We start from the raw sequence: 27291 nt of genomic DNA, 5'->3' as shown, positions 1-27291 counted from the left end.
CCCGGACCGGGGCATGAACCCGTGTCCCCTGCATCGGCAGGCGGACTCGCAACCACTGCGCCACCAGGGAAGCCCAGGGCAAATTATTATTCCACACCCTCCAAGTTGGGTATTGGTTGCCATTCTTTTAAAAGACAACAGGAACAAGTTCTATAGTCTTAAAATTTAGATGTATATAGATGTATGAAATAGAACAAATATTTAGGTTTTATTAATCATCTTCTAAAATCTGAAGGACGAAATAGATTACGCTTACTAAATTTTTGGATGGTGTTCATTGGAATAGGGTTTCCAACAGCTCTCAAGACGTGCTTAATATAAAATGTTTAATATACTGTAAATCCTTTACAGTGACAATGTTAAAAACCTTAGACTGTCCAGGGATCTTTGAGATCGAGTTCAACATATGTGCATTTAATTTTTACTTATAAAAAAATAATTGCAGGAGGTTCCTTAAAAAACTACAAATAGAACTACCATACGACCCCGCAATCCCACTACTGGGCACATACCCTGAGAAAACCATAATTCAAAAAGAGTCATGTACCAAAATGTTCATTGCAGCTCTATTTACGATAGCCAGGACATGGAAGCAACCTAAGTGTCCATCAACAGATGAATGGATAAAGAAGATGTGGCACATATATACAATGGAATATTACTTCCTTTAATTAACTATATTATAGTTTCTTAAGGGAACAGAGGACCTTACTACTAATCAATTAATTGGACACTACATTATACTTCTTGTTATGTTCATGAGTACTTAAGATATTCTTATTTATAGAATATTGAACTTTCTTATATCTAAATTTAAAAACCTGACCCCATATATGCACTACCAAATGTAAATTAGATAGCTAGTGGGAAGCTGCCGCATAGCACAGGGAGATCACCTCTGTGCTTTGTGACCATGAGAGGGGTGGGATAGGGAGGGTGGGAGGGAGGGAGACGCAAGAGGGAAGAGATATGGGAACATATGTATATGTATAACTGATTCACTTTGTTGTAAAGGAGAAACTAACACACTATTGTAAAACAGTTATACTCCAATAAAGATGTTAAAAAAAATAATTGCAGTAATTTAAGATATTTGCAAGGTTTGCAAGGGTAAGTTTGTCTCATCTTGGATTCAGAAACCTTTATACAACTTGTGGTTTGGCAAACAAATGTCAAAAATATGGATTCCCCTTAAAGATATTATGTACAAATAAAGCCATCAAATTTAGAATAGCAAGCCCCACATGGTCTAGCAGCATCAACAAAAATCACTTTCCTTGCCAATGTGAATTTCATAAAGCAGAAATCATTCTCAGGCACGCAGAGACCGACACATCAAGTCCACGAATACTTATGGCCATACGCTAGGTACCAGGTTAGGTGCTTTATCATGTGGCCCATAAGACAGGACTTTAAAAACAAACACTGTGTGTTCAAAAGGAACTGTTTACTCTTTATGGAAAGAGGGACTGTACTCTTGTGTTTTAGCGGGAGACAGGCTGGTGAGTACACACGGGACTGGTGGGATTTAAAAGCACAAGCAAGGCCATCGGCAAACCTGTTTGGATTGGGCTGCTTTGAACATCTTAACTTATATTGCCTTTTTCTTTCTGATAATCTATTTAACCTAAATATCTGGGATTCAGTATTTGGGACTACAAATGTGACAGAACTGCCTCGTAAGCATAAGTGTCTTTGTATGATCAGGATTAATGGAAATAGGAACTGAGGCTTATACAGTTTCAGTAGGTACCCATGCCCACTGCCACCCCTGACTCCCCATCACTCAGAGAGAAAGTGAGAGAAATAAGGATGGGAGCCACAGGTCTCAATCACTCCACCATCAGGACTTTCTAAAATCATAAAAGGAATTGCAGTATAATTGAAACTCAGTGCTTGAAAGCTAAGTGTAAGCAGGTGGACGGCCTTTGGAGGGCCTTGGGGCTCCTGGAGTTGGGGCGCCGGGTGATACAGGCTGGAGTCAGGACGCAGGGCCCAGTGATCACATGACATATCTTTAAGGAACTTCAAGTCCCACACTTATAGAAAGCAGACACCATCCTCAATGAACATTTGCCATATTTCTATACTGCACATTCCTGAATAACTTTTGATGCCCTATTTATTTCAAAGAAGATAGATTTTTTTTTTTTTAAATTTTGGCTGCACTGGGTCTTAGTTGTGGCATGCACGTGAGATCTAGTTCTCTGACCAGGGATCGAACCCGGGCCCCCTGCATCGGGAGTGCGGAGCCTTACTCACTGGACCACCAGGGAAGTCCCCAAGATAGATTTTTTTTTGACCCAGTTCACATTACTGATTAGAGATATTCTAGCTGCCAGATAAATAAATCTCCATTGGATCCAATGGGTGGGATCCAAGAGCAATTTATGGATCCATCTGGAATTATATGGGGCTTGGCTGGTTTTGTGAAAATAGTTATAATGCAACAGTGAAAGAAATCAATAAAGATTTATTAAGGTTTTTCTTTCTTTGCATAGGTTTAAAAATGGGTTCTGACCTATTAAAAATGCCTTTACTATTTTTGGAGTTGAAATATTACACTTTACTGTCTCTGGTTCTTTTCTTGAGTTGACCCTTCACATAGATTAAGTATGTCTTTCTCATGCATGGCTGTGAGGATGTCTGGCTGCCACTGCCAGGCTTTGTCAGCTTCATCAGGTGACGACACCTGAATTCTGTGCCAAGATACACATGCCCTCATAGGCAATAGCTTTCCTCTACTTATATTATCTTTCTGTAGCAGAGAAAAAAAATGCATAACATTTAAACTTCTTGAACACCATTTGGAGGTTCATCTGATACTCTTTAAAAGTAGGTAATTAAAGAATTTGGCTGAAAATCTGATTTTTAATATATGTAAGAAAAAGTTAATAGGTTTCACTTATTGAACATCCACTATTTGCCAGATACTTTTTAACTTGGAGCCTCACCTAGAAAGATCAAGTTACATTTCACTTATTCTTCATAGGATTGTTGTGAGCTACAGGTAGGTGAAGGAGATTTTATCAATGGTCACAAGGCTTCCCCTCCCTGTATCCTCACTCCTCGCACTGTAACTTTGTAGGTCCTTCCAGCAAGAACTGTTGTCTATTTCTATACCCTTAATTCTTGGCTGGTTTTGGACTCACTTTGTCCCATGGAATGCAGTGCAAGCAACAGTGTCAGACCTGAACCAAGACCATAACTTTGCATGTTTCTGCTCTCACTTTTGGGACCCTGCTGGTCCTGTGAATAAGTCCAGACTAGCCTGCGGGATAAGAGACATGTGATCCAGGTGTCCTCATTGTCCCCCAATGGTCAGTCAATTGCCAGAAGCAGAGATACTTAACTGACTGCAAGCTGACTGTAGACATATACATGAGCCCAACTGAAACCAGAAGAATTGAGCCAGCCCAAACTACAAACCCACAGAATCAGGAGCTAAGTAAATGGCTGTTGTTTTAAGCTGTTAAACTGTGGGGTGCTTTGTTATGCAGCCAAAGCTAACTGATACAAAAGGCATATTCTCATCACTGTACTAAAGAGCGGTACAGAAAGGTTAGTAACTTGTCCAAGGTCACTAAACTAGTAAGAGGTAAAGCTATCAGGTATGACCTCTGTCTTATGGGCCCACACTCTTAGTTGCTCCACTGTGCTGACTCTTTTTGATACAGATCCCTTTGTACTCTTCCGGCATTTTTAAACTTATTTTTGGAAGAGCACATATATTTGATAAATGTTCAATCAATGAATGAATAAATGATTAAATATGCAATTACACTGAGATAAGATTTTTCTCACAAAACAGAACTCTATTTTTATTTTGAAGTGAATAATTTCTGTCTTTCTTGGCTGTGAGACAGAGCCATATTTACAGGGCTTGATACTTAGCAGGGGTGCTCAATAAATGTTAGATCTCATGGACCCTGTATATGAACTGAAATGCCAAATAAAACAAAAGCCAAAGCAAACACTGTAGCACTGAGGCATGCAGGGGATTTTTTCCTAAAACATTTCAAAATCAGGACAAACTCTCCTGGTATTTGTGAGGTGGAGATCTAGGGCAAGGGACATGATTTTTTCCCCTTAATATTGGTAAGCTTCTTTCTCTTTGAAAGTATACACTCTTTAAATGATCCATCGCTACTCAAGTCACCGAATTTCAAAGAGTGGGAGAATTCTGCTATAAAAAGACCATCACAGGAGGCATTTCCCACTCCCTTAAGGCTAGTGGTTCTAAGCTTTGGCTGCATAGTGGAAATACCTGGGAAATTAAAAAAAAAATGCCTCTAGAGAATAGTTTAATTAGTTTGGGGTACATCCTGCACATAGGGACTTTTAAAAGCCCCTGGATTGACTTTACTGAATTAGTCGAAGTTGAGAACCACTATACAACCCCTCCCCAGCGTGCTTCCACCGGTCAAGTGATTATTATTGGATTTAACTTTTAAGGCAGACCTAAGTAAGCTTTCCTCTTTATAGGCCTCTAATCAAAACATGGCACTGAAAACCTATAGCTAGAAAATAATAGTTTCTTATAATGGACAATGACTGACTCAAAAGGAATTAAGCAATAATTATCAGATGAGTATCTTCCTGATGATTAACTCAACAAGCATAACATGAACACTTGGCAGGGTCTTAAATGTCTTCAAGGCCTTAAGTATAATTAGGTATTCAAAATTTTATTGCCCTAAATTAAAATACCACATAACACTATAAATTATAGTAAATAATAAATTCAAAGTAAATTGCATTGAAGCACATTAACCTAAAATCTTTGTTTGAAAATGTACCTTATATGAAAATAAAAATGTATCATAAATTAAGGTATAATTTAATATTTAATATGATTTTGAGTTCAGATTCAATGTGGGCATTTCAGAAAACTGTGGTCTTATCTTCTGAATGTATAAGTGGGTCTCACATGGCAACAGTATTATTTTTAAGGACTATTTTTTTGGGGAGGGATGTAGAGTACAAAAATGCTAGAAAATGATAAATAGTAATCCTATGCTATAAACTATGTAATGCATGCAAATTGCTTTAGTACCAAAATTTCATCGTCAATGAATTCCATTCACAAAGAGACCTCTAGCACATATTCAGAGAGTCAGAAGTTTTCTAAGCCCCAGTTTTCGGGAGAGAAAAATCTGGTGTGACTCTCTCTGATTTCATAGGAATGGAAAATGAGGTCCAGAGAGGTTAACACGTCAAGCAAAGCCCCCGATACCCAATGACTGGGAATTGAGCCCAGGACGTTTAAGCTTGCACCCTCTCATGTCTCCGGAGATGGGTACAAGGACGATAGCAGCACAGTGTGTTCAAGCCCCACAGTCACCGTGGCTGGCTGGGATTGGCCTCGGATTTTGCCCATCTCTGCTGCAGGTGGCTGTGTCCCTAGAAGACCTTGGCAGCGGGAGAACTAGTTATCACTTCCTACTCCATTTCCTCTTATGACAAAACAGGCTGGAGTCAACTCTAGCCCTTTACGACATTCGGTATGAATACAGCTACTGTATTTTTTTCTAGTCTATTATTAACTTTTTACATTAACATGGTACATTTGTTATAATTAATGAACCCATGTTGGTACATTATTATTAACTAAAGTCCATATTTAATTCAGAGTTCTTTAGTTTTTATCTAATGTCCTTTTTTTGTCTGTTTCAGGACCCCATCCAGGATCCCACATTACATTTAGTTTGCTCTGTTTTTTCATTAGTTCAACTGTGTGTGTGTGTGTGTGTGTGTGTGTGTGTGTGGCAGGGGGTATGACTATCTCTCGTCTTCTGTGTAGCCAGTTAAGGGCAAAATCCTACAAATTACTGTTCTCAGGTGCTCTAATGTAAAAGAAAAGAGTATATGTTAATGAAGTAATCTGGAGTTTTAATTATGAGAAAAACACTGTAGATAAGAGGAAGGTTAGGTTAAAAAGAATTTGACATTTGGAGGGACCTAGAATCATGGTCTCTGACTTCAACATGGAGTAACAGAACCTAAAAAGCAAGGAATGGGGCAGAGGAGTGTGAGAGTTCCGAGTAATAAAAGGCACTTCACATAGAACTAAAGTAATGCAGAAGAAAGAAGTAATATTGTGCAATTTATCATCATTAAATTTAGGGGAGTCTGCATTTTTGAAATCCACAGAAATGCAGTCACAGTTTCCTTGCCAATATTTGTATAAAACGTTTTCCAAACACGACTCATTCATCTTACTCTGAAATGAATTGTTAGATCACAACAGAGAATGTTAAAGACTTTGCATCCCTTATAGAAATGCCAAACATTTTACTCTGCCTGATGCTGTACTATAAATAGGGAAATCCAAGTGCTAAAAATGTTCTTCAAGTTGCCAAACATAGTTCTTTAGCATCAACCTCCTCCTACAAATGACTCATTCTTGCAAAGTTTGAAAATGAAAGCTAGTTACAATTCAGAGAAATGTTGTAGCGTACAGCGATTAAATGGCAAAGATATTTCATTTATGTATATTTATTTTTCCTTAGATCATATCCACTGAAATTCTTCAGAATTTTACTGAAGTTTTATTAAAGAGTAGTTACTCTCATGAGAAGTGGATTTTTAAACTAACAATTAGAACAGCCAAGCAACATGAATATTGTTGGAGAATAATGATGATTTTAATCATTTTGAAATTCGTTAACTTCATTTGGATATAATAGATGTAACATGTATTTACTGTAATAAAAATAAGTTAATAGTGAAGTCATAACATGAAAACTAATAAGCTCACCAAACAAGATGGTACAAATAATGCCTCAATGTCCAAGAACACAAGGAAATTAAACTCTAAGAAATTTTACCTGATTAAGAAAAATAGGACTCTTGGGAAGAAAGCATCCTTTGTTGTAAAAAGAATAATAACTAGGGAAAATGCCGTTGATTTATGATTAATATTTCAAAATAGATTATGTATCTATATATATCTTGCAATAAGTAAAGAGAACATAAATAGTATAGGGATTTGTATAGCACATTTGAGGTTAGTACTCATTTGAAGAGGTAATTGCTGCTTTTCACTGAGAGCTGGGACAAGAAACTACAGGAGATGTTCATTTGATGTGTATGGAGCAAGGCAGGCGGCCAAGAGTGGATTCACATTTTCTTCTAATCAACTGACGATACCACTGGATTTTCATCTTCCTTCTGCAAATCACTAGATCTCATATTACCAGTCGTTTACTGGAGAATGGCTAGAATCTCTTTAAACTGACTACAAATAAGTATTGCAACCTCTTTTCCTGGCTTCATTAAAGGCTTTTTCACCTGTTTTGACTTGCATAGTGACACTTTTGCAAACTTCTATGGGAGACATTTTAATTATCTAAACATTTTATGGTATATAAGAAAGAAGTGACTTAAGTAAAATTAAAAGATTTTTTTTTGAGGTGGACCATTTTTTGTAAAGTCTTTCTTGAATCTGTTACAATCTTGCTTCTGTTTTATGTTTTGGTTTTTTGGCAGCAAGGCATGTGGGATCTTAGCTCTCCCACCAGGGATTGAGCCTGCACCCCCTGCATTGGAAGGTGAAGTCTTAACCACTGGACCGCCAGGGAAGTCCCAAATTACTTGATTTTAGTTAAGTTATTATTAAAGATTATAATATCATAGTCATTTAAATATAAATTTTAATAATCCTATTTTGACTTTTTCCTATTTAATAAGTGATGTGCTATTTAATTAACTTTACATTCATTACCTCATAAAATACATGACTTGCAGACAAATTTCTGAAAAGGCACACTGGTGTATGATTGATTTGGGAACCAAATATATAAGTTTTAAACTATATTGAATATATTCTGATATCAAAATAGAAAATAATTGTTTCCATTAATATATGTCTGGGTTTCATACATTTTGAACAAAAATAATCAAGCTATGATAATTTTGTGTTTACTTATAAAACAATAAGACAAAAAGTTTTAGGTTGCAGTTTGTAAGCGTTTCTCTGCAATTAATATATATTTGATTTGATTTGACCGTTTTGGTAGCTTATCAGGAGGAGTGTGAGGACATATATATTAAGGGTATGAATGACGTTTATTTCTGATAAATAAAAAGCCAAATTGTATATAATTGTCACTACTTTTTCTTTTTCTAACATTGAATTTTATACCAGACAGATATCCTAATAGGCTAATATAAAACCTACCAAATATAGTAAGATATTTAAGATTTACAGAAAGTATAATTCAATAAACTCCCATGTAACCACTACCCAGTTTAGGAAATAAAACATGACCAACACTATGAAAAGTATATAAGAACTTTGACCAGATGACTGCAGCTTATAACATCATATCAATGCTTCTTAAGCTTATTGTCTCACAAATCAGCTATCCATGATACGTATAAGGTAACAATCTATGACTAATTAAAACTAAAACCTCCATGGGAGCCTGCAGTGTTCACATGAGCCGTAAGCGCGCTTGCTCATCTGACTGTCACTGATGGTTTTGTATACTCTTAAGAGGTCCTCAAACAGGGCTTACCTCCATGGGAGCCTGCAGTGTTCACATGAGCCGTAAGCGCGCTTGCTCATCTGACTGTCACTGATGGTTTTGTATACTCTTAAGAGGTCCTCAAACCGGGCTTCCCTGGTGGTGCAGTGGTTGGGAGTCCGCCTGCCGATGCAGGGGACACTGGTTCGTGCCCCGGTCCGGGAGGATCCCACATGCCGTGAAGCGGCTGGGCCCGTGAGCCATGGCCGCTGAGCCTGTGCTCCGCAGTGGGAGGGGCCGCAGCAGTGAGAGGCCCGCGTACCGCAAAAAAAAAAAAAAAAAAAAAAAAGGTCCTCAAACAGTATTATGTTCTTTAAAAATATTTATGTAAACACTTTATTTATTAATACTTTTTTTAATTTAAAATTTTATTGAAATATAGTTGATTTACAATGTTGTGTCAATTTCAGGTGTACATCAAAGTGATTTAGTTATACATGTACATATATACGTATATATACATATATATATACGTATATTTTCTTTTTTCAGATTCTTTCTCATTATAGGTTATTACAAGACATTGAATATAGTTCCCTGTGCCATACAGTAGGTCCTTGTTGGTTATCTATTTTGTATATACTAGTGTGTATATGTTAATCCCAGCCTCCTAACTTATTCACCCCCTCCGCTTTCAACTTTGGTAACCATAAGTTTGGTTTCTGTCTGTGATATTTACTAATACTTTAAAAATAGAACTTGGATTTGAACCTTTACCACCCTGGACAATGTGAAACCCCTGGGACAGCTTTGACTCCCAGTGATTTTGTCAGGTGGCTACTGGGAAAGCCTGATCCAGGCTATGACAAATGGTAAAAAGTTAGAGATGGATGAAGAACAGGGATGAGGATCCTGGAAATGCAGAGTGAATGTGATAACCACGTACAAAGATCACACAAACGAGTCCATCCCAGAAGTTCGACTCAAACCTTGGGCCTCCATCACACAGCTCTCTGGGTTCTGGAAAAGACTCCAGAGTCCAGGGAGTCAGAACCCAGACATCCCCATGTACACCAAAGCAGAGCTGGTCTCTGCAAAGTGTAATGTTTAATAAATGAGGCGAGGTACCCACGGGTACCTCTGAAGCATGTCTATGGAGGTTCCAAATCTCTTTGGTACCAGCCTGTCACAGAGACAAAATTTCTACCTAAAAGACCCAAAGGCCACAGATTTAAAAAACCATGGGAAGATTTTGATCTCGAAACTGGGAATAGTTGTTTGTTCGGTGAAAATCTGTTTGTTCCTCGCTTAGGACCCTGTTAATCATGAATCTATGATCATAGTTCTTTTAAAACTGTTCATTAGAAAACATAGAACAGCATTCCGTTCTTTCAGATCGACCATGAAGGCTTCTACAGAATTCATTTTGCACACTAATCTCCCTCCTTCCCCCATCTTTCCTACCTTCTATTCCTTGTGCCTCATTTTACCCCTACCTTTTTTCTTTTTCTTTCTTTTTTTTTTTTTTTTGCAGTACGCGGGCCTCCCTCTGCTGCGGCCTCTCCCGTTGCGGAGCACAGGCTCCGGACGCGCAGGCCCAGCGGCCATGGCTCACGTGCCCAGCCGCTCCACGGCACGTGGGATCCTCCCAGACCGGGGCGCGAACCCGGTTCCCCTGCATCGGCAGGCGGACGCGCAACCACTGCGCCACCAGGGAAGCCCCCATACCCCTACCTTTTTAAAACTTACTCTGTCTTGATGTGCTGTATATTGTGTCTAACTCTTGAAAGCCTTTTGGAGAATGTAAACAAAGTTTCCAGCTGATAAAGATGAAAAGAACTTAGAGATAACCCCATTCTACCCTCCATATTTAAAGGTGGGCTAGAATTTAGGAATCCCAAATGTAGCATATTGGTCTTTCCTTAATACCTGATTACCTCCTGTGACACTGGGTTTTCTTGTCTCGCCTCCACCCAAGGGATGTCGCTAGATGTCTCTCCCTACCTGAGAGAGTAAGAAATTTAGGAAATTCCGCCTTCTACATCTTGCTTTGGAGGGACAGAAGAAAATTCTGAGAAACCTGCAGTAAGTAGGTCAATTTTTGTTTAAACCACATCTGTCAAATATATCTGATCATAAATAAAAACTTTTCTTTCTTTTCTTTTCTAGGAGCACTGTGGAGAGCTGCACCCATTAACATGCCTCAGAACATGCTTTGGGAAGGTCAGGGTTAAGGCAAGGCAAGGCAGCTATCTAACTCCCCATGGCAGGTGACAGAGAGGAATGGTCAAGCGTCCAAGTCATTGACACATCAGCCTGAATAGTGGCTTCTCTCAATGTCGTCAAGTCCAGCAACACTGCTGCCCTCAGAGCCATCATCCGTCAAGGTACAGGACCTAGAGAAAAAGTGCAGAGGAAGAGGGATGGCAACCACCCTTGGCCTTTCTCCCAGGGCTGCTGAGTGATGCTGTGCGGTACAGCTCACCCGACAGCCCCAGGGGGTGGGGCCTGGAAGCCTGGGTTTCCCACGCAGCATAATCCGTACCCACTTTGAATTCTGGAAGGACAGTGGTTACAAATCCTTCTTCCACTGACATAAACACCAAGAGACAGAGGGTGTACAGTTCCAAAACCAACAACGTCACACATCGTGTGTACCTCTGCAGACTGGCAGGTGTGTTTACAGACCCCAAAGGGACGTGACAGTTCAGCAAGATCTGCTGTGGCACAGTAGCCACCTTGGGGGCGGGTACACGGAGCCCTAAGGCCAAGACTCCGCCACAGGTGGCCCTGCTGCTGTGCTCTCTGCGCTCACCGCCTGTGGGACTTTGGACACGTTACTCACCCTCTCTGAGCTTCAGCTTCCTTTTCAGTAAAATGGGAATAATCATAATAGTAGTAGTAGAGCAGTCCGGCGGATTAAATGATTTAATATTTGCAAAGTGCTGAGACCACTGCTTGCCTCACTGTACATGCAATATGTGTTGGTTAAATAGAATAGTATCATTAAGTGTTTACTCCAATTTCCCTCTATTGGTATATGTCTCCTTTCATAACAGACAAAGATGACACACAACACTGGCGAAAACAAGACCCTCGCGCTCCTCGTTTTGAGACAGCCAGGCCTGACTAATTACAAGGATACAAATGAGGCCAGGCTTGGCAGTGCTCCTTCCAGAGGTGCACATGCTGACTTTCTGGCGGGCTGAGGTGGCCTGTGATGGAGAGCCTGGCTGTTACCTGCACACACTAATGATCAGGCCTCGTGCACAGTTACCAGAGATTCCAGCAGAACGGGAATATGGAGGCAGAACAAGAGGCAGGGCTGCCAGAATCACAGGTGGGCCAACGACTGCCCTGCAAACTGCATCTCTCAGGGCTCTCCCATCCTGCTCCACGGGCAGCGCCTCCCAGGAGCCCCTGGCAGGAGCAGTAGGGGTTGGTCCTGCCTCTCCCTCACCTCCCTTCATAGTCCTTACCTCAGTTGTTAAAAATAATAAAATAAAACTAGTTTTAAAACAGACAAAATAAATGTGCCCCAAAGATTGGCACAATAGAGGGAAATCGTTCGGTAACATCTTGATTAATTTTTCTTGATGTCTTTGGTATTTACTTGAAAATAGCATCATATAAATATATTGTATATATTTTTAAAAGGTTAATAAATATATATTTATAAAGATTGTCAAATATGTCTTAAGGAAATGTACATTTCTTTAAAAAAAAAAAACAAAGCAGGTAATGTACATGAATGATGTCCTAAGCGGTAGAATAAAAGATCTTCATTAGGTGTGTAAGACTAATCCTTATATAAGTTACATAAAAAGCTGAGACTGGTTTGCTATCATCTAATAGCTGACTGTATACTGATGTGATCATAACTGTAATTTTAGGAATGTCAGAATTTATATCATATAGTTCTTGTAAAAACAGATGCAGGGAGATCTTACAAACACCAGCCAGGATTGGGGAATTATGACACATCTCTCTCTAAGCATAAAGACAAGGGGCTGGTGAACTTGGCTTGGGGTGGCTGGGCACACTGGCTCTCAGGGCTCCCCTGGACCAGCTCACGTGCTGTGCCTGTGAACATGGCAGCCTGCAGCCTGGCAACACCTTTATCTGCTCTGGTGAGAAACACAAACGCACACACACACACGCACACACCCCCCGAGTCCCAGACACCTGGCGCTGTGCTCAGGGAAGTGGTGGAGTGGGGTAGACGCAGAGCTTTTAAGAAGCACAAACCCCAGGCCAGTGCACGGTTTGCACACTGCTTTGAACCTTGGCTTTTACAGTTGTTGCCTTTAAAGTTCTGGAACATTCTGAGCATGGCGCCCTCTCACACTGTCTCTGGTGGGGCACTTCTTACCCCAAGGCACATCTTTTAATGTGTCTTTTTTTCTCTTATCTCAGGCAGCTCCCACTTGTTTCTGTGAATCATCCGATGACATGCACAGGTTATTTTTCGTTGATACCGACACCTGAATGCTAATATGTAGGGAGCAATCTCAAAGCAGGTCTAGTGCGTTTAGAACATATTTCTCACCTTTCATGATTTTAATTTTTGTTACTACAGTATTGCGATAGGCAGGCTGCTATCTTAACCACTTTTTCCATGTGAGACATGCATAATGCAATTGTGAAGCAAACGATCACTTCAAGGAAAACTATCTCCCCAAGTTATGACTTGCATCTACAGTCATGGAGGCTATTAGAATATATATTTTTTAAAAGCTCTAAGCTGATCCATTGCTTAGGATTTTGAGAGTCCCCACCGCTCTGCAATGTTTCCATTCTGTATGCACAGCACAGACGCCTGCCAAGCCTATTAACAGTGAATAAACAATGTCTTCTCTGTCAGAACAGAGAATGAATAGTATCACAAAATTCTCTAATGTACCGCCTCCACTTTCCCGACGCAACCCCTTCAGAAGAGGACAGGCAGGATGAGGACTGGGGAGGAGAACATTCTTCTGCCCCTGCCAATCTGGAATTGCATTCTGGCCAGCTCAGGACTAAGTACTGTCAACTCTATATCAACTGCTAAACAGAGAAAGTTGACAAGTTTATTTTCTCTGAAATTGGATGGTAGATTTTTGCATTTCTGTGTGTGAGTGCACACAAATATCTTTCCCGAAGGAAGGAGGCAGTTCATCCACTGTAATTTCAGGGCCTGGCGAAAACAGCTTTTAGCTACAGACTGAGCAGCTACAGGGGAATTTCATAGAAATGACATAGCAATTTGTGTTAAAATATTGACAGCTAATTCATGAGTGATGGAGCTGACTAGAAATTCAGCTGCTTCTGCGAAGATCTTTATTCTCGCTAAGCTCACGATTCATAAAGAAAATGCCTGGAGTTACTTCTCTGAAACATACAGTATGATGCTGACAGATTTCTCTTTGGTGTCTCTATCTCATATTTATTCTCTGTCTCTCTCTCTCATACACACACACACACACACACACACACACACCTTTTGAAATAGGCATTTTCTTCTTTTCAAATGGATGAACTGCAATTGTAGAATGCTGGATCTGGAAGAGATTTTAGAGATCTTTTAAATACACACACACACACACACACACACACACACACACACATCCCTTTCCCCTCCCCCCAAAAGAGGCATCATGAATATAATGTTCCAAACAAGAACATCATTCATGAAGCATTTATCACCAGCCAATGAAAGATTTACTTAGTAGGTATTTTCATAAAAGAAGAACACAGATTTCTTTTAAACTCTCCCATATTCGTAAGTCTTAGTTGGTGTAAAATACTACGATTCAGGTTTTTTCCCCCTTGTGATGTGAATACAACATATATCTTATTTTAACCCCTAAAAGGAATTACCCAACTCTTTCCTCATAAAAGAAGAAATGCTATTTTTACAATTAGACCACACTGCCTTTTGTTTTCATGAATATCTGAGAGACACTGATACGAAGAATAAAATACAGATTCCCCTTTCTCCCCTTTTCCCCACACATTTTGAGTCCAGCTCAGTGGGCTCCCAGATTCTGACGGCATTCTCCTGGTAACACATTCAGAAGAGACTGCAGGATATCCCAACCGCGCTATTTTCTTCCCTCCGGCTCCCTCTCCTTTATCTCCTATCACTCTAGGTTTGTACCAGACTAAACAATTAAGCCTTTGTGCACTACCACTGCAATCTGCAAATTCTAATGATGTGCCCCCATCACTGGTACAATGGTAATATTTACCTTGAAGAAATGTTTGTCCAAATAAGTATTCAAAATGCTGGCAATGTATTCCCTTTGAAACGTTGTGGTGGTGAATGTTCTCCCTTCCTTCTTGGCCTATAACCAAAGAGAAAAAAAGTTAGGAAAAAAAAAAAAAAGACAGATGGATAGAGACTGTGACAGATACTGGTCCAGTTCACTGTAAAAATGCTGGCACATTTATGCCAAACACTGAGCTTTATATTCCTTCCTGAACAAAGCAAACTACAAAGTAGAGGAAAAACTACACATAGTAGTGAATGAATAAAAAAATTTCTCCAAAATAGCAGCCAAGTCAATGTCTAATCAAATACACATCAATTTACTTGCTCTTTCCCTATTTTTCCTAGTTTCATGACAAAGAAATCTATATGTTATTGTAGTGATACTAAAATTCAAAAAACTGTTGTCTGAATTTGAGGTAAAACAAGTGAGTTATTTGAAAAGAGTATGCTTCGAGGTAAGGTAAGCTGTGATTCAATTGTGAAAATGTCTTATGAACAACAGTATCTTTGATGCAGCATGAATAGTGTGGCCCGAATGGCACACCGATCTAATCCTGAGCGGTTCCTTCATCCGTTCCACTGTGGAAATGGAGAAGATGTGTGGGAATGGAGGACACCACAGGAATGACTTCAGTTGATCTCCCATCTGTTTTTCTGCTCTGTGTCTGGTGCCCTGCCTTTTCTTCATCCCCCTTTCCTCTCCAATTCTCTTCCCATCCTCTAATATACACCTCCTGTACTGAACCTCTCTTGTACATAAGATACCATGAAAAGTACAGTGACAAAGGGAGGATGGAAGAAGGATGAAATGAATAAATAAATGAATCTCCAAGGAGAATATCCTGGATGTTGTCTAAGATTCAGAACCACACATTATTTTACAGACTGAGATATTAATTCCTGATTTACAATATAAAAAACTGAATAGAACACCAGCCTTCTAGACTGGCATCTAGTGATGTTCTCTTATTAGGACCACATATGATCTCTTAGACTGAGTGTTGCTTTCTTCCATAGCAGAATCAGCAGATTATTTATATTATCTTTAGGTACATCAATTGTTTCCCTGACAGTTACCAAGTGAGACATGGCCGCCTTTTGTTTGCCACTGCATTCAGCTACATTATTATTTTCTTTTTTAAAAATAAGTCTAAAAAGATTAGAACAAGACACATAGTCACGGGCGGTCTTTCTCCAACTCGACTCCAGGTCTTTGTCAACCATGCAAACTAAGAGGGCAGGGCTTCTCTGGGTGAAGGGCTTGACAGACAAGAGCCTTTTTCAAGCCATCTCATTAGATTTCAAATCAAACCTCCTCCTGAACTCCTGCCATACAGATATATTTAGATGTGGATTCCGAACCTCTCCACTTCCCCATGTTGTCGTTGTCAATCCCAGAGGACTCTCTTGAATTCGTTAGAGATGTGAGAAAGATTTGTTATCTAAAGCAAATTGCTACAGTAAAAATAGAAAATGAAAATAAACATTTTTCTTAAAATGCCAAATCTTATTAATATGTATGGGAAATAATATGTTTGCATATACTATCTGTATTACTAGACAGGAGTAAAGAGTCTGATTTTTAAAACTGAACAAATTATTTGACAGCTAATTTAATAACAGAAAAGTGGTGCATAATTTTGCATTTTCAGAACATGAATTTCACGAGTTATGTTTTTATTCCAAGGAAACAAGGTAATCAAGACAGTGTGGTACCGGCATAGGGTAGACATCTAGATCAGTGGAACAGAATTCAGCACCCAAAAATAAACTCATATATCTATGGCCAATTGATTTTTTGACAAAGGTGCCAAGACTATTCAATGGGGAAAGAATAGTCTTTTCAGCAAAAGATTATGGGGCAACTGATAGCCAAAGAATGGAGTTGGATCCTCAACTCAGACTGTATAAAAAAGTTAACTCAAAATGAATCAAATGCCTAAATTTAAGAACTAAAACTTCAAAACTCTTAGAAGAAGACATAGGGGTAAATCCTCATAAGTTCAGATTTGGCACTGGTGTTTTAGATGTAATACCAAAAGCACAAGTAACAACAGAAAAATAGGTAATTTAAGTTTCATCAAAATTAAAAACATTTTTGTGTTTTAAAGGATACTATCAAGAACGTGAAAAGACAACCCAAGGAATGAAAAAATATATGTGTAAATCATATCTGATACAGGATTTTTATCTAGAATATGCAAAGAACTCTTATAACTCAATAATGAAAAGACAAACCAACCAAAAACAGGCAAAAGATTTGAAAAGACATTTTGCCAAATAAATATGGCCAAATCAGCACATGAAAAGATGCCTCATCAAGGAAATGCAAATCAAAACCACAATGAGATATCACTTCATACCCACTAGGATGACTATAATTGAAAAATCTAGGATAGTAGCAAGTGTTGGCGAGGATGTGGAGAAATCAGAACACTCATACCTGGCTGATGGGGATGTAAAATGGTACAGCCACTTTGAAAACAGCCTGGTTGTTCCTCAAAAAGTGAAACATCGGGTGATTTTACCCAGTAATTCCACTCCTAGGTATATACCAAGAGAAATGAAAACGTTAAGTCCACACAAAACTTGTATGTGGATGTTCACAGCAGCATTATCCATAATAGCCCCAGAATGGAAACAGCAGAAATGTCCATAAACTGGTGAATGAATAAACACAATATAGTATATCCATATGAAAGAATATTGTTTGACCATAAAATGAAATGAAGTACCGATACATGCTAAAACACGGACGAACCTTGAAAACATGCTAAGTGAAATGTCAGTCACAAAAAACCCCACATATTATCTGATTCCATTTACATGAAATGTCCAAAATGGGCAAATATAAAGGTTGCTTAGGGCTGGGGGAGGATCATCATTCAGATGATAGCTAAGAGCTGTGTGGTTCCTCTTTGAGGTAACTCAAATGTTCTAAAATTGATTGTGGTGATAGCTGCACAGCTCTGTGAATATACTAAAAACCATTAAATTGCACACTTTAAGTGGGATGTGAATTATATCCCAATGAAGGTGTCACCAAAACAATATTCTAAGGAATGTGGACATTACACATTACAATGTCAGTCATTTTCTAGATCAATCTGAAATAAATATGGCAAACCCAAGTATAATTGTAGCTGGAATCACTGGAGTTGCTGTACTGAGGAAGGGTCTCCTGGCTCCACTGAAAACTATCATAGACTGACTGAGACAACCTGAGTATAATTCTGCATGGACCAAATATTCCTTCAGGTCCTCTCTCATCCTCATGACTATCTCTGAGTGTGGACAGCAGTTAATTACTGCAAACAATGATTGATCCAATCAAATAGCAATCCTATGCTTTCAATGCTGATTTCTTTTCCCACTGAATGGAATTTTGGACTTCTGAAACCAGGTATCTAATCAAATACGACTGGCCCCCTACCCTGCATACAATAAGTCAGTAGAAGGCCAATCTTAGCACTGCTTCTTCTATACCGATTTCACTGACAGTTCTCATGAGGACTCTTACCAGCTTCTTAACATGGAAGATGTCATTCATAAGAAGCTCCAACAAATGAACTCCAGTAATTCATGATGCTTCTTACCTACTAACCTGAAGGCTTGTTCTAGCTAAAGCCTCTCAGAGGATCTGAAATAGAATTCTATTTCTGGGCCACTGGGACTAGGCACCTGACAGATGGCCTGGCCCAAGCCCCAGCTGCCATTGCTGAGGAGAAGTTTAGGGAGAGGAGCATTTCTTCAAAACTATGCCCTACAGTCCCTCCTAAGGAAGTAGTGATGACATTGACAGCAAACCTCCCTGCTATCTGTGTAGATACATACTGGGATCTGGTAGCACAGACTTAAGAAACATGAATCCAAATTCATGTTTGAGAGGCTAGACATCTACTCAGTAGGAGACTAGACTCAAGGAGCTCAATGAGTAATTCTTCAATTTAAAAGAAATTTAAAGCTATAGATCAACATCACTTGATACTTGAACCCTTTCTACAATGTCTGTAACATCCAGTTCATGAGTGCAATGTCAAAAATACTTGGCTAAATGTAGCAGTTAAAAGTACTGAGCATTGAATGAACCACAGTGCCTAAGATATAATAATCACTCAATATTGATTCGCTGATTGAGTAAATTTTTAAAAATCAGAGCAGACTCGAGGATATTGCTATAATAAAGCCACTCTCAGTTGCAGTCCCTGAAGACAGAGAAAGGAGTAGGACTGCAGGTCGCTCATGACAGACATATTACCATGGCAATATATCATGCGTGCAAATGCCAGCCAAGTAAATACTATCCTTATCCATGCTGTAGTGGAAATAAACCAATAAACGAAACTTAGACCTGCTATTCCAGCCTATGCCAGATTCCCTCCCATAAGGAAAGGCTTCCAGAAGGAATCCCTTTCTACCTCTTGGAAGCACTGCTAGGTTTGAGCTAGCAGTAAGGAAGCCTTAGTGGCTGCAACCTAGTTGGAGTCCTGGTTCTGATATCCAGGGCTATGCAGACCAAGTCCAGTACTTTCCCTATATGGCAACCTTTGAAATACTTGAAGATATGTGTTTAAAGAGGTCCCTCTTCTGCTGCCTTTTAGCGTCCCCTTCTCCATTTCAGAGAGCAGAGTTTTGAATACCACCTACTATGACTCAAAAGAGCACAAAGATTATATGGGGAAGGGAGCTGAGTCCTGGCCAGGCCTGCTCATGAGAGCAGAGCATGCCGAGAGCCCAATCCAGCTACAAAGCCCAATCTAGGAACCAAACTCAACATCCAATGGACAAGGTAATCTTGATCTGATTTAGGAAATAGTCCTTATCTGGGTTTTGGTGATGGTTGGTAGGGGAATTCTCAGGGCCCAGCTATCATAGGGAGGGCAGAGCTATCAGCAGGGAGCAATAAGCTGGTCAAGTCCGGAAGGTGGTCCACTACTGTCCTGGAGGTCCAGTCACAGCTACAGAATCTGGCCACTGGGCAGGATCCCTGGGTAAGAGGCACACTTCTCTAGAAGACCTCCTGGCGAGACCAAGATAGACCATGCTACCCAGAGTAGATACTGAGTCCCAGACACTTAATACACGGGAAGACAAAGAGCTGAAACTTGGAAGGTCATGGAGTGAGTCTCAGGGCAACCTGGAAGTCATTCCTGGGATACCAGATCCTACATCCAAGGATGGCCACTTGGAATGCAGTGATGATTATCCCAATGGTCAGCACTGAGGCAATACCATTCTCAGCATGGGAGATCAAAATTCAACAAACACACTCAGACAGCATCGAGCAAGATGACTACGGGGGAGGCACAGAGAGAACACGATGAGTGGTATGCCCTGCAGCACTGCGGGTTTAAGGATTAAACATCTTAGTATTTCCTGCTTTAGTGAGAAGGAATTCAGATCTAGGGAGGGCGAGGCAGTGCATGCAAGAGGACCAAGTGGGGAGGAAACAGGGAAGGTAGGAGGAGACATGCTGGGGGCTTTGCTGGTGTTCTCTTCTAAATGACTAAGCTTGAAGGCAGTTCTCCAGATGAAGTAACACTGCATCCGGGAAGAGGAGCTCAGGACTCTTACTTGAGTCAGTCCAGATGCTACACTTTTATTTAGAAAGCCTAAGACCACTGAAGCTTTTCTCACCAGCTACATTATACTGTGGGCATATATGAATCTTTTACTTGATTAACACAAAATCTAAATTTGTTTCATCTATGATGCTAAGCCACATCTCTCTTTACTGCCTTTTTGCAATTTAATTGGTGGTGGTGGTGGTGAGGTGCTCTCGTCATCCCTGTTCCATGTCTGCGTCTTAGATGTGGGTCATTGCATTAAATGTCAAGTTGTTATCGAATTCTGCTTCCTTCATTTGTTATTACATTAGCCATCTCTCCCAGAGAGACGGGAGAGATTTGCGGCCACGCATTTATAGTGTTTTACCCAAATGAGCCCTCATGTTGACTAGAATAGGATTAGGTTCAAATACCAGAAACCTTTTTCCAGGAAGAAAGCGATTTATTAATCAGTTCCCTCTGGATATACTTACCAAACCAGTTATTAATCGAGCTCATTATACACACCCCCTATTTGTCCAAATGTTAAATGTTAGCAATGTGATACCCTCTGGTTAAAAAAAATCAAATATATCTCTAAACAAGAATATGCTATTTGTTATTAATCCTTCTGAATTCTATGATGGGTTTCATAAATTGTCAGTATAACAGAGATCAACCTCAAAGCAAAGACATATAACTTCCATTAAAATTCCAATATTCAGCCTTAGACAGTAATCATACAAGAAAACCACATACTAAATACGCATAATGGTACAGCAATGAAAGGAGTAGCTAAGGACAATGTATATGGGCTAACGTATACTGTGCAGTATTGGAAAACATAACTTACGACGCCTCCTCCTCCTGCATTCTTATTTCCCTCGGGCTGCACTTTCTCCTCTCGCTAAGCTCTCCCATGTTTTCTGGCCATTTTTTCTTGCTGGCTCTCCCAGCTGTGTCTCTCATCTTTTCCACCCAGCCCCCCACCCCCCAGCTGCTTTAGCTCACACTTCCAGCCTTCCTGGTATTTACTGTGTTAACAGTTCTAGTCGTCACACCATCTGATGTCTCCTGCTTCATTTTTCACACAATCTAACAGCTGAAATCCCTGATGTACGCAAAGCCACAGTCCATTAAGAAAAGAGTTTTCCTTGTTGAGAACAAAAAAAATGGAAAAGGCAGGAAAGGGTAGTTCACAGAGGTGCCAAAGAGAGGCCACTATGTAGATAAGATGAAGGATAAAAAAGACTTTTTGAAGCCTAAAAAAGATTATGACACTGGGAAATCTAAAAATCCCCTTCAACGGTGTGGTTTAATGAAAATAATCCCCTTTCCAAGAAGAATATATTCTAGGGAACGGATGATAAAAATCCTTAAACACGTATCCTTATACTATCTACAATATACAGAACCCAGGTAAGCACTGATACAGTTATAATACATATACTAAGTTATTAACAAATGACATTTTCTTAGCAAAGCCTTCTTTTTGTTAGTATGTTACATGGAAAGAGGCTTAAAATGACACCTTCTACTATAAGCCTTATCTGTAAGCCTGCATCCCAAGTGAACAAGGCTTGGGCATGAATTCCTTGCAGTTTCAATATTAACAGAGAAAAAATCAAAATGACCAAAGTGCTCAAGAGGAAAAAAAATCCTTTCTTAATGGCAAAAAATAGAAGAGCTTACAATATGCAAATTTAATGTATTTAAGGAAAACTGCATGCTTTTCGGATATCTGAACAAAAAGCAAGGTAGCATAAACACTAACATGAAAAAGATTAGCTTCGGAACTTAAATGTTGCTGCAGTGAACGGAAAATAAATTGACTCCTCTAATTACTAGTTTATGAATTGGAAGTAAAAAAAAAGTATTTAAAACATCCTCCTGGGGCTTCCCTGGTGGCGCAGTGGTTGAGAGTCCGCCTGCCGATGCAGGGGACGCGGGTTCGTGCCCCGGTCCGGGAGGATCCCTTATGCCGCGGAGCGGCTGGGCCCGTGGGCCATGGCCGCTGAGCCTGCGAGTCCGGAGCCTGTGCTCCGCGACGGGAGGGGCCACAGCAGTGAGAGGCCCGCGTGCCGCAAAAAAACAAAACAACTTAAAACATCCTCCTTTAGGCAAAGTAAATAAACAGGGAATAATCACCAGGGCAACCAAAGAGGTCATCCATTCATTCATTTCCTTATCCACCTTTCAATGATATTTCCTGGCTTAAAAAAACCAAAAAGTACATATTACTCCATTCCCTTCCACTCTGTGTATCTGACAAGCTGTCTTTGGACTGGGACTTAAGCTGCCATATAGAGTCTATAGCTTTGGCTTGTTTTTGCCTAAAGACAGATACTTAACTGGGTAGCCACCAGGCCCACTGCCTTTGTTTATCACAGAGCCTCAGATCAGCCTTCAGGCATTTCCGGATGAGCATTAACTACCAGTTTCAGGACCACCCAAGGGGTAGTGAAGTTAGAGGGTTGCTGATCACCGATCTTTTCCAGAAGAAGTTGTGCAAATGGGTATATATGTGTGTGGTGGGCAGACGGGCGGGGGGGGGGGCATGCAGGGAAACTTCCTCTTGCATAGGAAGCTGAGGAAGGAAACTTGAAGTTTGTCCATGTACACTTTCAAGATCCACAATTCATAGAAAGAGACTTAACTGTTAGGAGTCCCAGCCACAGAGTAATTCAAGACAGAAAGGGCCCTTCCCTCTGTTCTTAAGGTTCTGAAGAACTGGCTGTGTTGTTTGTGTTGACCTGAGGCAATGGCTCTGCTGGTGGGGTCAGAGAATGGGTTGCACTTCGGCTCTGGTTATTTTCCCCACTATTGAAAAATTGTTGTCTAAGTCTCTGAGTTTCAGAGGGGTGTGTAAGGATGTGGTGGGGTAGGTTGGCATTTTGTGGATGGACCACATGGGACAAAGTAACTTTATGGTGACCCCTTCCTCTCCATATATGTATATAGAGAGATTATATGTCTATATCCATCTCTTTCTCTCTCTCTACATATACATGTGTGTGCATACAGAGAGAGAATACATATTTAATATGTAAGTAGTGAGAGAATACACACACACACACACACACACACACACACACACACACACTTGACCACTTCAATCTTAGACTTTCAACACTGCCTGCAGACACCACACCAGAACTGTACCATTGATAGGATACCTATGTGGCCATTCTCTTATGACCTAGGGTTAGTTTTATGAGATGCTATCATATGTATGACATTTCAATCATTTATTTGATGGAAAATAACTATTAGATGACCTAAGCTGAGCTTCAGAAAAATTCTGAGCCACTTAGTGAGATGTAATGCTCAGTATCCAGAGAAAGTAAAGGAGATTCAATGGAATGGAAATAATGCATAAACTAATGTATGCATGCTAGCAAGAGCCTCGAGATAGTCAATGCTCCGCAAATGTCAGCTCTATTATGACCTGTAAGCAATGGTGTATTCAACAGAACTGAAGGTATCGTGATGGACTCTAGTCTACTAAGCTCATCTCTGCAGGGAGGCTACACTTAGATACTGTACTATAGGTGTGTGTATAAGTTGCCTGTATGTGACCATTTCGTGTCTGTTATAGGTTGAATTGTATCCTCCCCAAATTCATATGTTGAAGTCCTAATCCCCAGTACCTCAGAATGTGACCTTCTTTGGAAACAGGGTCATTACAGATATGATTAGTTGAGATGAAGTCTTACTGGAGTAGGGTGGGCCCCTGATCTAATATGATTGGGTCCTTATAAAAAGGGGAAATTTGAGAGGTGCACACAGGAAGAACGCCCTGGGAAGACAGGAGTTACACTGCCACAAGCCAAGGATGTACCAACAGCTAGGAGAGAGGTCTGCAACAGGTCCTGCCCTAAGTACCTTCAGAAGGGGAAATGGCCCTGCTGACACCTTGATCGTGGACTTCTAGCTTGTGGCACTTAAATTTCTGATGTTTAAGTTACCCAGTCTGTGGTACTTTATTATGGCAATCCTAGGAAATTAATACAGAGCCAGTACATGAAAAAGTGGTCATTTCCTAGTATTGCAGTCCTGAGTTAAAGGAATAGAGGTGATATGAAATAGATAATCAACAAGGACCTACCGTATAGCACAGGGAACTATATTCAGTATTTTATAGTAACCTATAAGGGAAAAGAATCTGAAAAAGAATATATATATATATATATATATACACATATGTGTGTGATATATATATATATATATATACATGAAACTGAATCACTTTGCTGTGATTACACTTTGCTGCGTTTACAATGTTGTAAATCAATCATACTTCAATAAAAAATTTAAAAAAATTTTTAAAAAGGAGTAGAGATGAGGGTGAGCAAGGTAGCACTCATCACTTTACACCTCTCATATCAAGAAAGTTTACATATCAACCCAGCTGTCACAATGGAGTTATTTCTTAATTATATGAATTCAAGTAAACATTGAAATAACAGGTTCACATAATTCATAATACAACTTCAAAGAAGGAATTTGTATTTTTAAACATTCTTGTCAATAAGACTGAGGGACTAATTACCAAAACATCATGAAGCAGAATTAAAGAGAAAACTTTCAATCATTTCTTTAATCTTGAGGAAAGTTTTGAGAGGATTCCCTAAGAATTTGACCAAAATTTCTAGGGAGTTTTTTTTTGCTTTATTGGGACATCTATTTAGATTGAATTATTTATATATTTATATAATTATTTATATATTTATTTTCTTTGACTGCTCCTCTTGGTTAATTCATGTTTTTCCTTGAATTCATCCTCAAAACTCTGCCCTGCTCTACTGTTTAGCACTTGCGCATATTTCAGAATTGGATTAATGTAATTTTAGAGTTAAAAGAAACTCTGCAATATTTCAGCTCATTAATTTTAGCAACAAGGAAGCCAATGTCCAGCTGTGATCACACAGCTCGTCAAGGTAGAGGATGTAACAGAACGTGGCCACTTTTCATTACTTCCAGATCTATGGCCCTGGCTTCACCATGTTTCACAGATGCCACCTGTGTGTGCTTCCCTAATCAGATAATCTGGTTTCAGGGTTGGTGCCTTTTATTTTTTTTTAATCTCATCCAAAGATTCTCCTACAATGCCACATCCAGAGCAGGCATACCAAAATGCCTGTTTAAATATGTATTATTGATGACATAGCTAAGTTTCTGTATGAAGATCCTAGCAACTGATCATACATTACTGCTCTTCAGTATACTATTATTTTTTAAGAAGTCTCTTCAATTTATTTACTATCTAGAATATATTATCCTTAACCTGACCACAGAACTAATCGGCATTATATATAACCCAGGTTTTATCTTCTTAGCTGTTTTGATATCCAGGCTAATGGCATTTTAAGTGAGATGTGAAATCTGGGTTTTATTACTGTGGCCCTTTGTCTGGGTGTCTGGTCAAAGAAGTCAGTCCATCTACTTGGTTAAGTAAGGTGGGAAGAGGAAAGAGAAGAAGGAAATAAAAGAAAAGCAGAAATGACAAACAAGCTTTAAAGATTCTGAACTCCCTTAGACAAAGACATGATTTCTAATATTACAGTTGGTAAAAATCACCAGACAACAAAGGCTTCAGGAGGTAACATGGCTGTATCTTCACATACAAAATGGAAACAGCTGAGAGCAGTTTCCATATCAAGCTGCCCAAATGGAGATAACTGGTTTCATCCACAAGCCTAGATAAAAGAAGAAACAAAAACACCCCCCAAATCTAACTGTGAGAGAGAGAAATGAGAAATATAGTAGCAGCTTCCTCACTGCAGAAGTACATTTTTTTTGGTCTGCCATCAACAGGTGTTGCCATGGTAACTATCCTGTAGTTAAGAAGTAGTAGAGGTATAAAAAACCACAATAAAGGGGAAAATAAGAAAAGTGTGCTGTAGTAAAACTAACCTCAGACCTCACAGAATGAGCGGCAGAGACGCTCTCCCATTCGCCAGGTCTCTGTGTTGCTGGAAAAGGAGGGCTCAGCCCAAGAGTATGGTCCTTGGAAGACCCAGGGAACTCTCAGGGGAGCTGTTGTGGCCCTCAATTTGTCTTAGGTGCTAATTTACATCCCCACTCTCATGGGTACATTTTAGCTTTTTGATGTCTTTGTGGGAAAGGTTACAGTTGTGTAACGTTGTATCTGGAAACCTCTAGAAAGGGAACATATATCAGTGAACAACTTCCTTATTTTCCTTCTACTTCTCACAGGTAGTGCGTTTAGTAACGATGTCTCTTTGTTCTCTCTCCACATGGAGAAGCCAGGGTTTGCATGCAATGAATTAGTGCGATAATAACAGCTATTTCTTGCTTTGAACAACTATAGCCAGTATTTGTAGCCCTGGTAGCAGGAAATACCTCAGAGCCTGGCTAGGATTAGAAGACCATTCCCATGGTCCTTCCTTCATTACTCACAGCTAGTGATAGTATCCCTTACTTTTTTCATCCCAAATATACTAGCATCACAAATGATGAAATAATAATCCTTCTGCATTTTTATTTTGTAAGCGATTGTTGCTGACCCCATAAAAAGGCACAACCTATCCCCTTTATTTACCCAGCTTTTTGTTGTTGCTCAAATGACCACTCCATTTTATAAATAAATAACATGGATACATACAGTTTGCTAACTTCTGTGATGCTTTAAAGTTAGGACAGCTGATGAAACAAGTTTTTGAAGGCTAACATCTGAAAGGTTTAGTCTGAGAGACAAATCTGTGTGGTACCAAGGATACTCTGTTGAGACCAAGCAGGCGTCAGAGTGCTGTGGAAAATAAAACAGCTGAGGTGTGAGCAGAGATGGCTCTGGGACCTGACTTTACTTCCCTCGTCCATTTCTGGAACTCAGGGTCCCATTCCCTAAAGAGATGGAAGCTCCACCTCCTTCAAAGGGTTCACGTGACACTCAAATGAAATAATGCCTATGGGGCTTCCCTGGTGGCGCAGTGGTTGAGAGTCCGCCTGCCGATGCAGGGGACGCGGGTTCGTGCCCCGGTCCGGGAGGATCCCACGT

At 39.9% G+C, this 27291-nt stretch overlaps 1 protein-coding gene across 4 annotated transcripts in view; it reads right to left on the bottom strand.

Annotated features, from left to right (window-relative positions):
- Positions 1-27291, bottom strand: part of PAG1 (phosphoprotein membrane anchor with glycosphingolipid microdomains 1) — a 147624-nt gene that overhangs the window by 49522 nt on the left and 70811 nt on the right. For 2 of the 4 annotated variants that reach the window (XM_007125344.4, XM_055091152.1), the window contains 2 exons: positions 17168-17267; positions 14702-14797 (listed from right to left, as the gene is read on the bottom strand). In XM_007125344.4, coding sequence (XP_007125406.1) covers positions 14702-14797; positions 17168-17239 — 168 coding nt within the window. In that variant the 5' untranslated portion in view covers positions 17240-17267. The remainder of the gene's footprint in view (positions 1-14701; positions 14798-17167; positions 17268-27291) is intronic. The other 2 variants (XM_055091153.1, XM_007125347.4) reach the window with 1 other exon arrangement.

The sequence above is a fragment of the Physeter macrocephalus genome, chromosome 15, assembly GCF_002837175.3.
Source record: "Physeter macrocephalus isolate SW-GA chromosome 15, ASM283717v5, whole genome shotgun sequence".
Taxonomy (NCBI): Eukaryota; Metazoa; Chordata; class Mammalia; order Artiodactyla; family Physeteridae; genus Physeter; species Physeter macrocephalus.
This window is presented reverse-complemented; position numbering and strand designations above follow the sequence as displayed.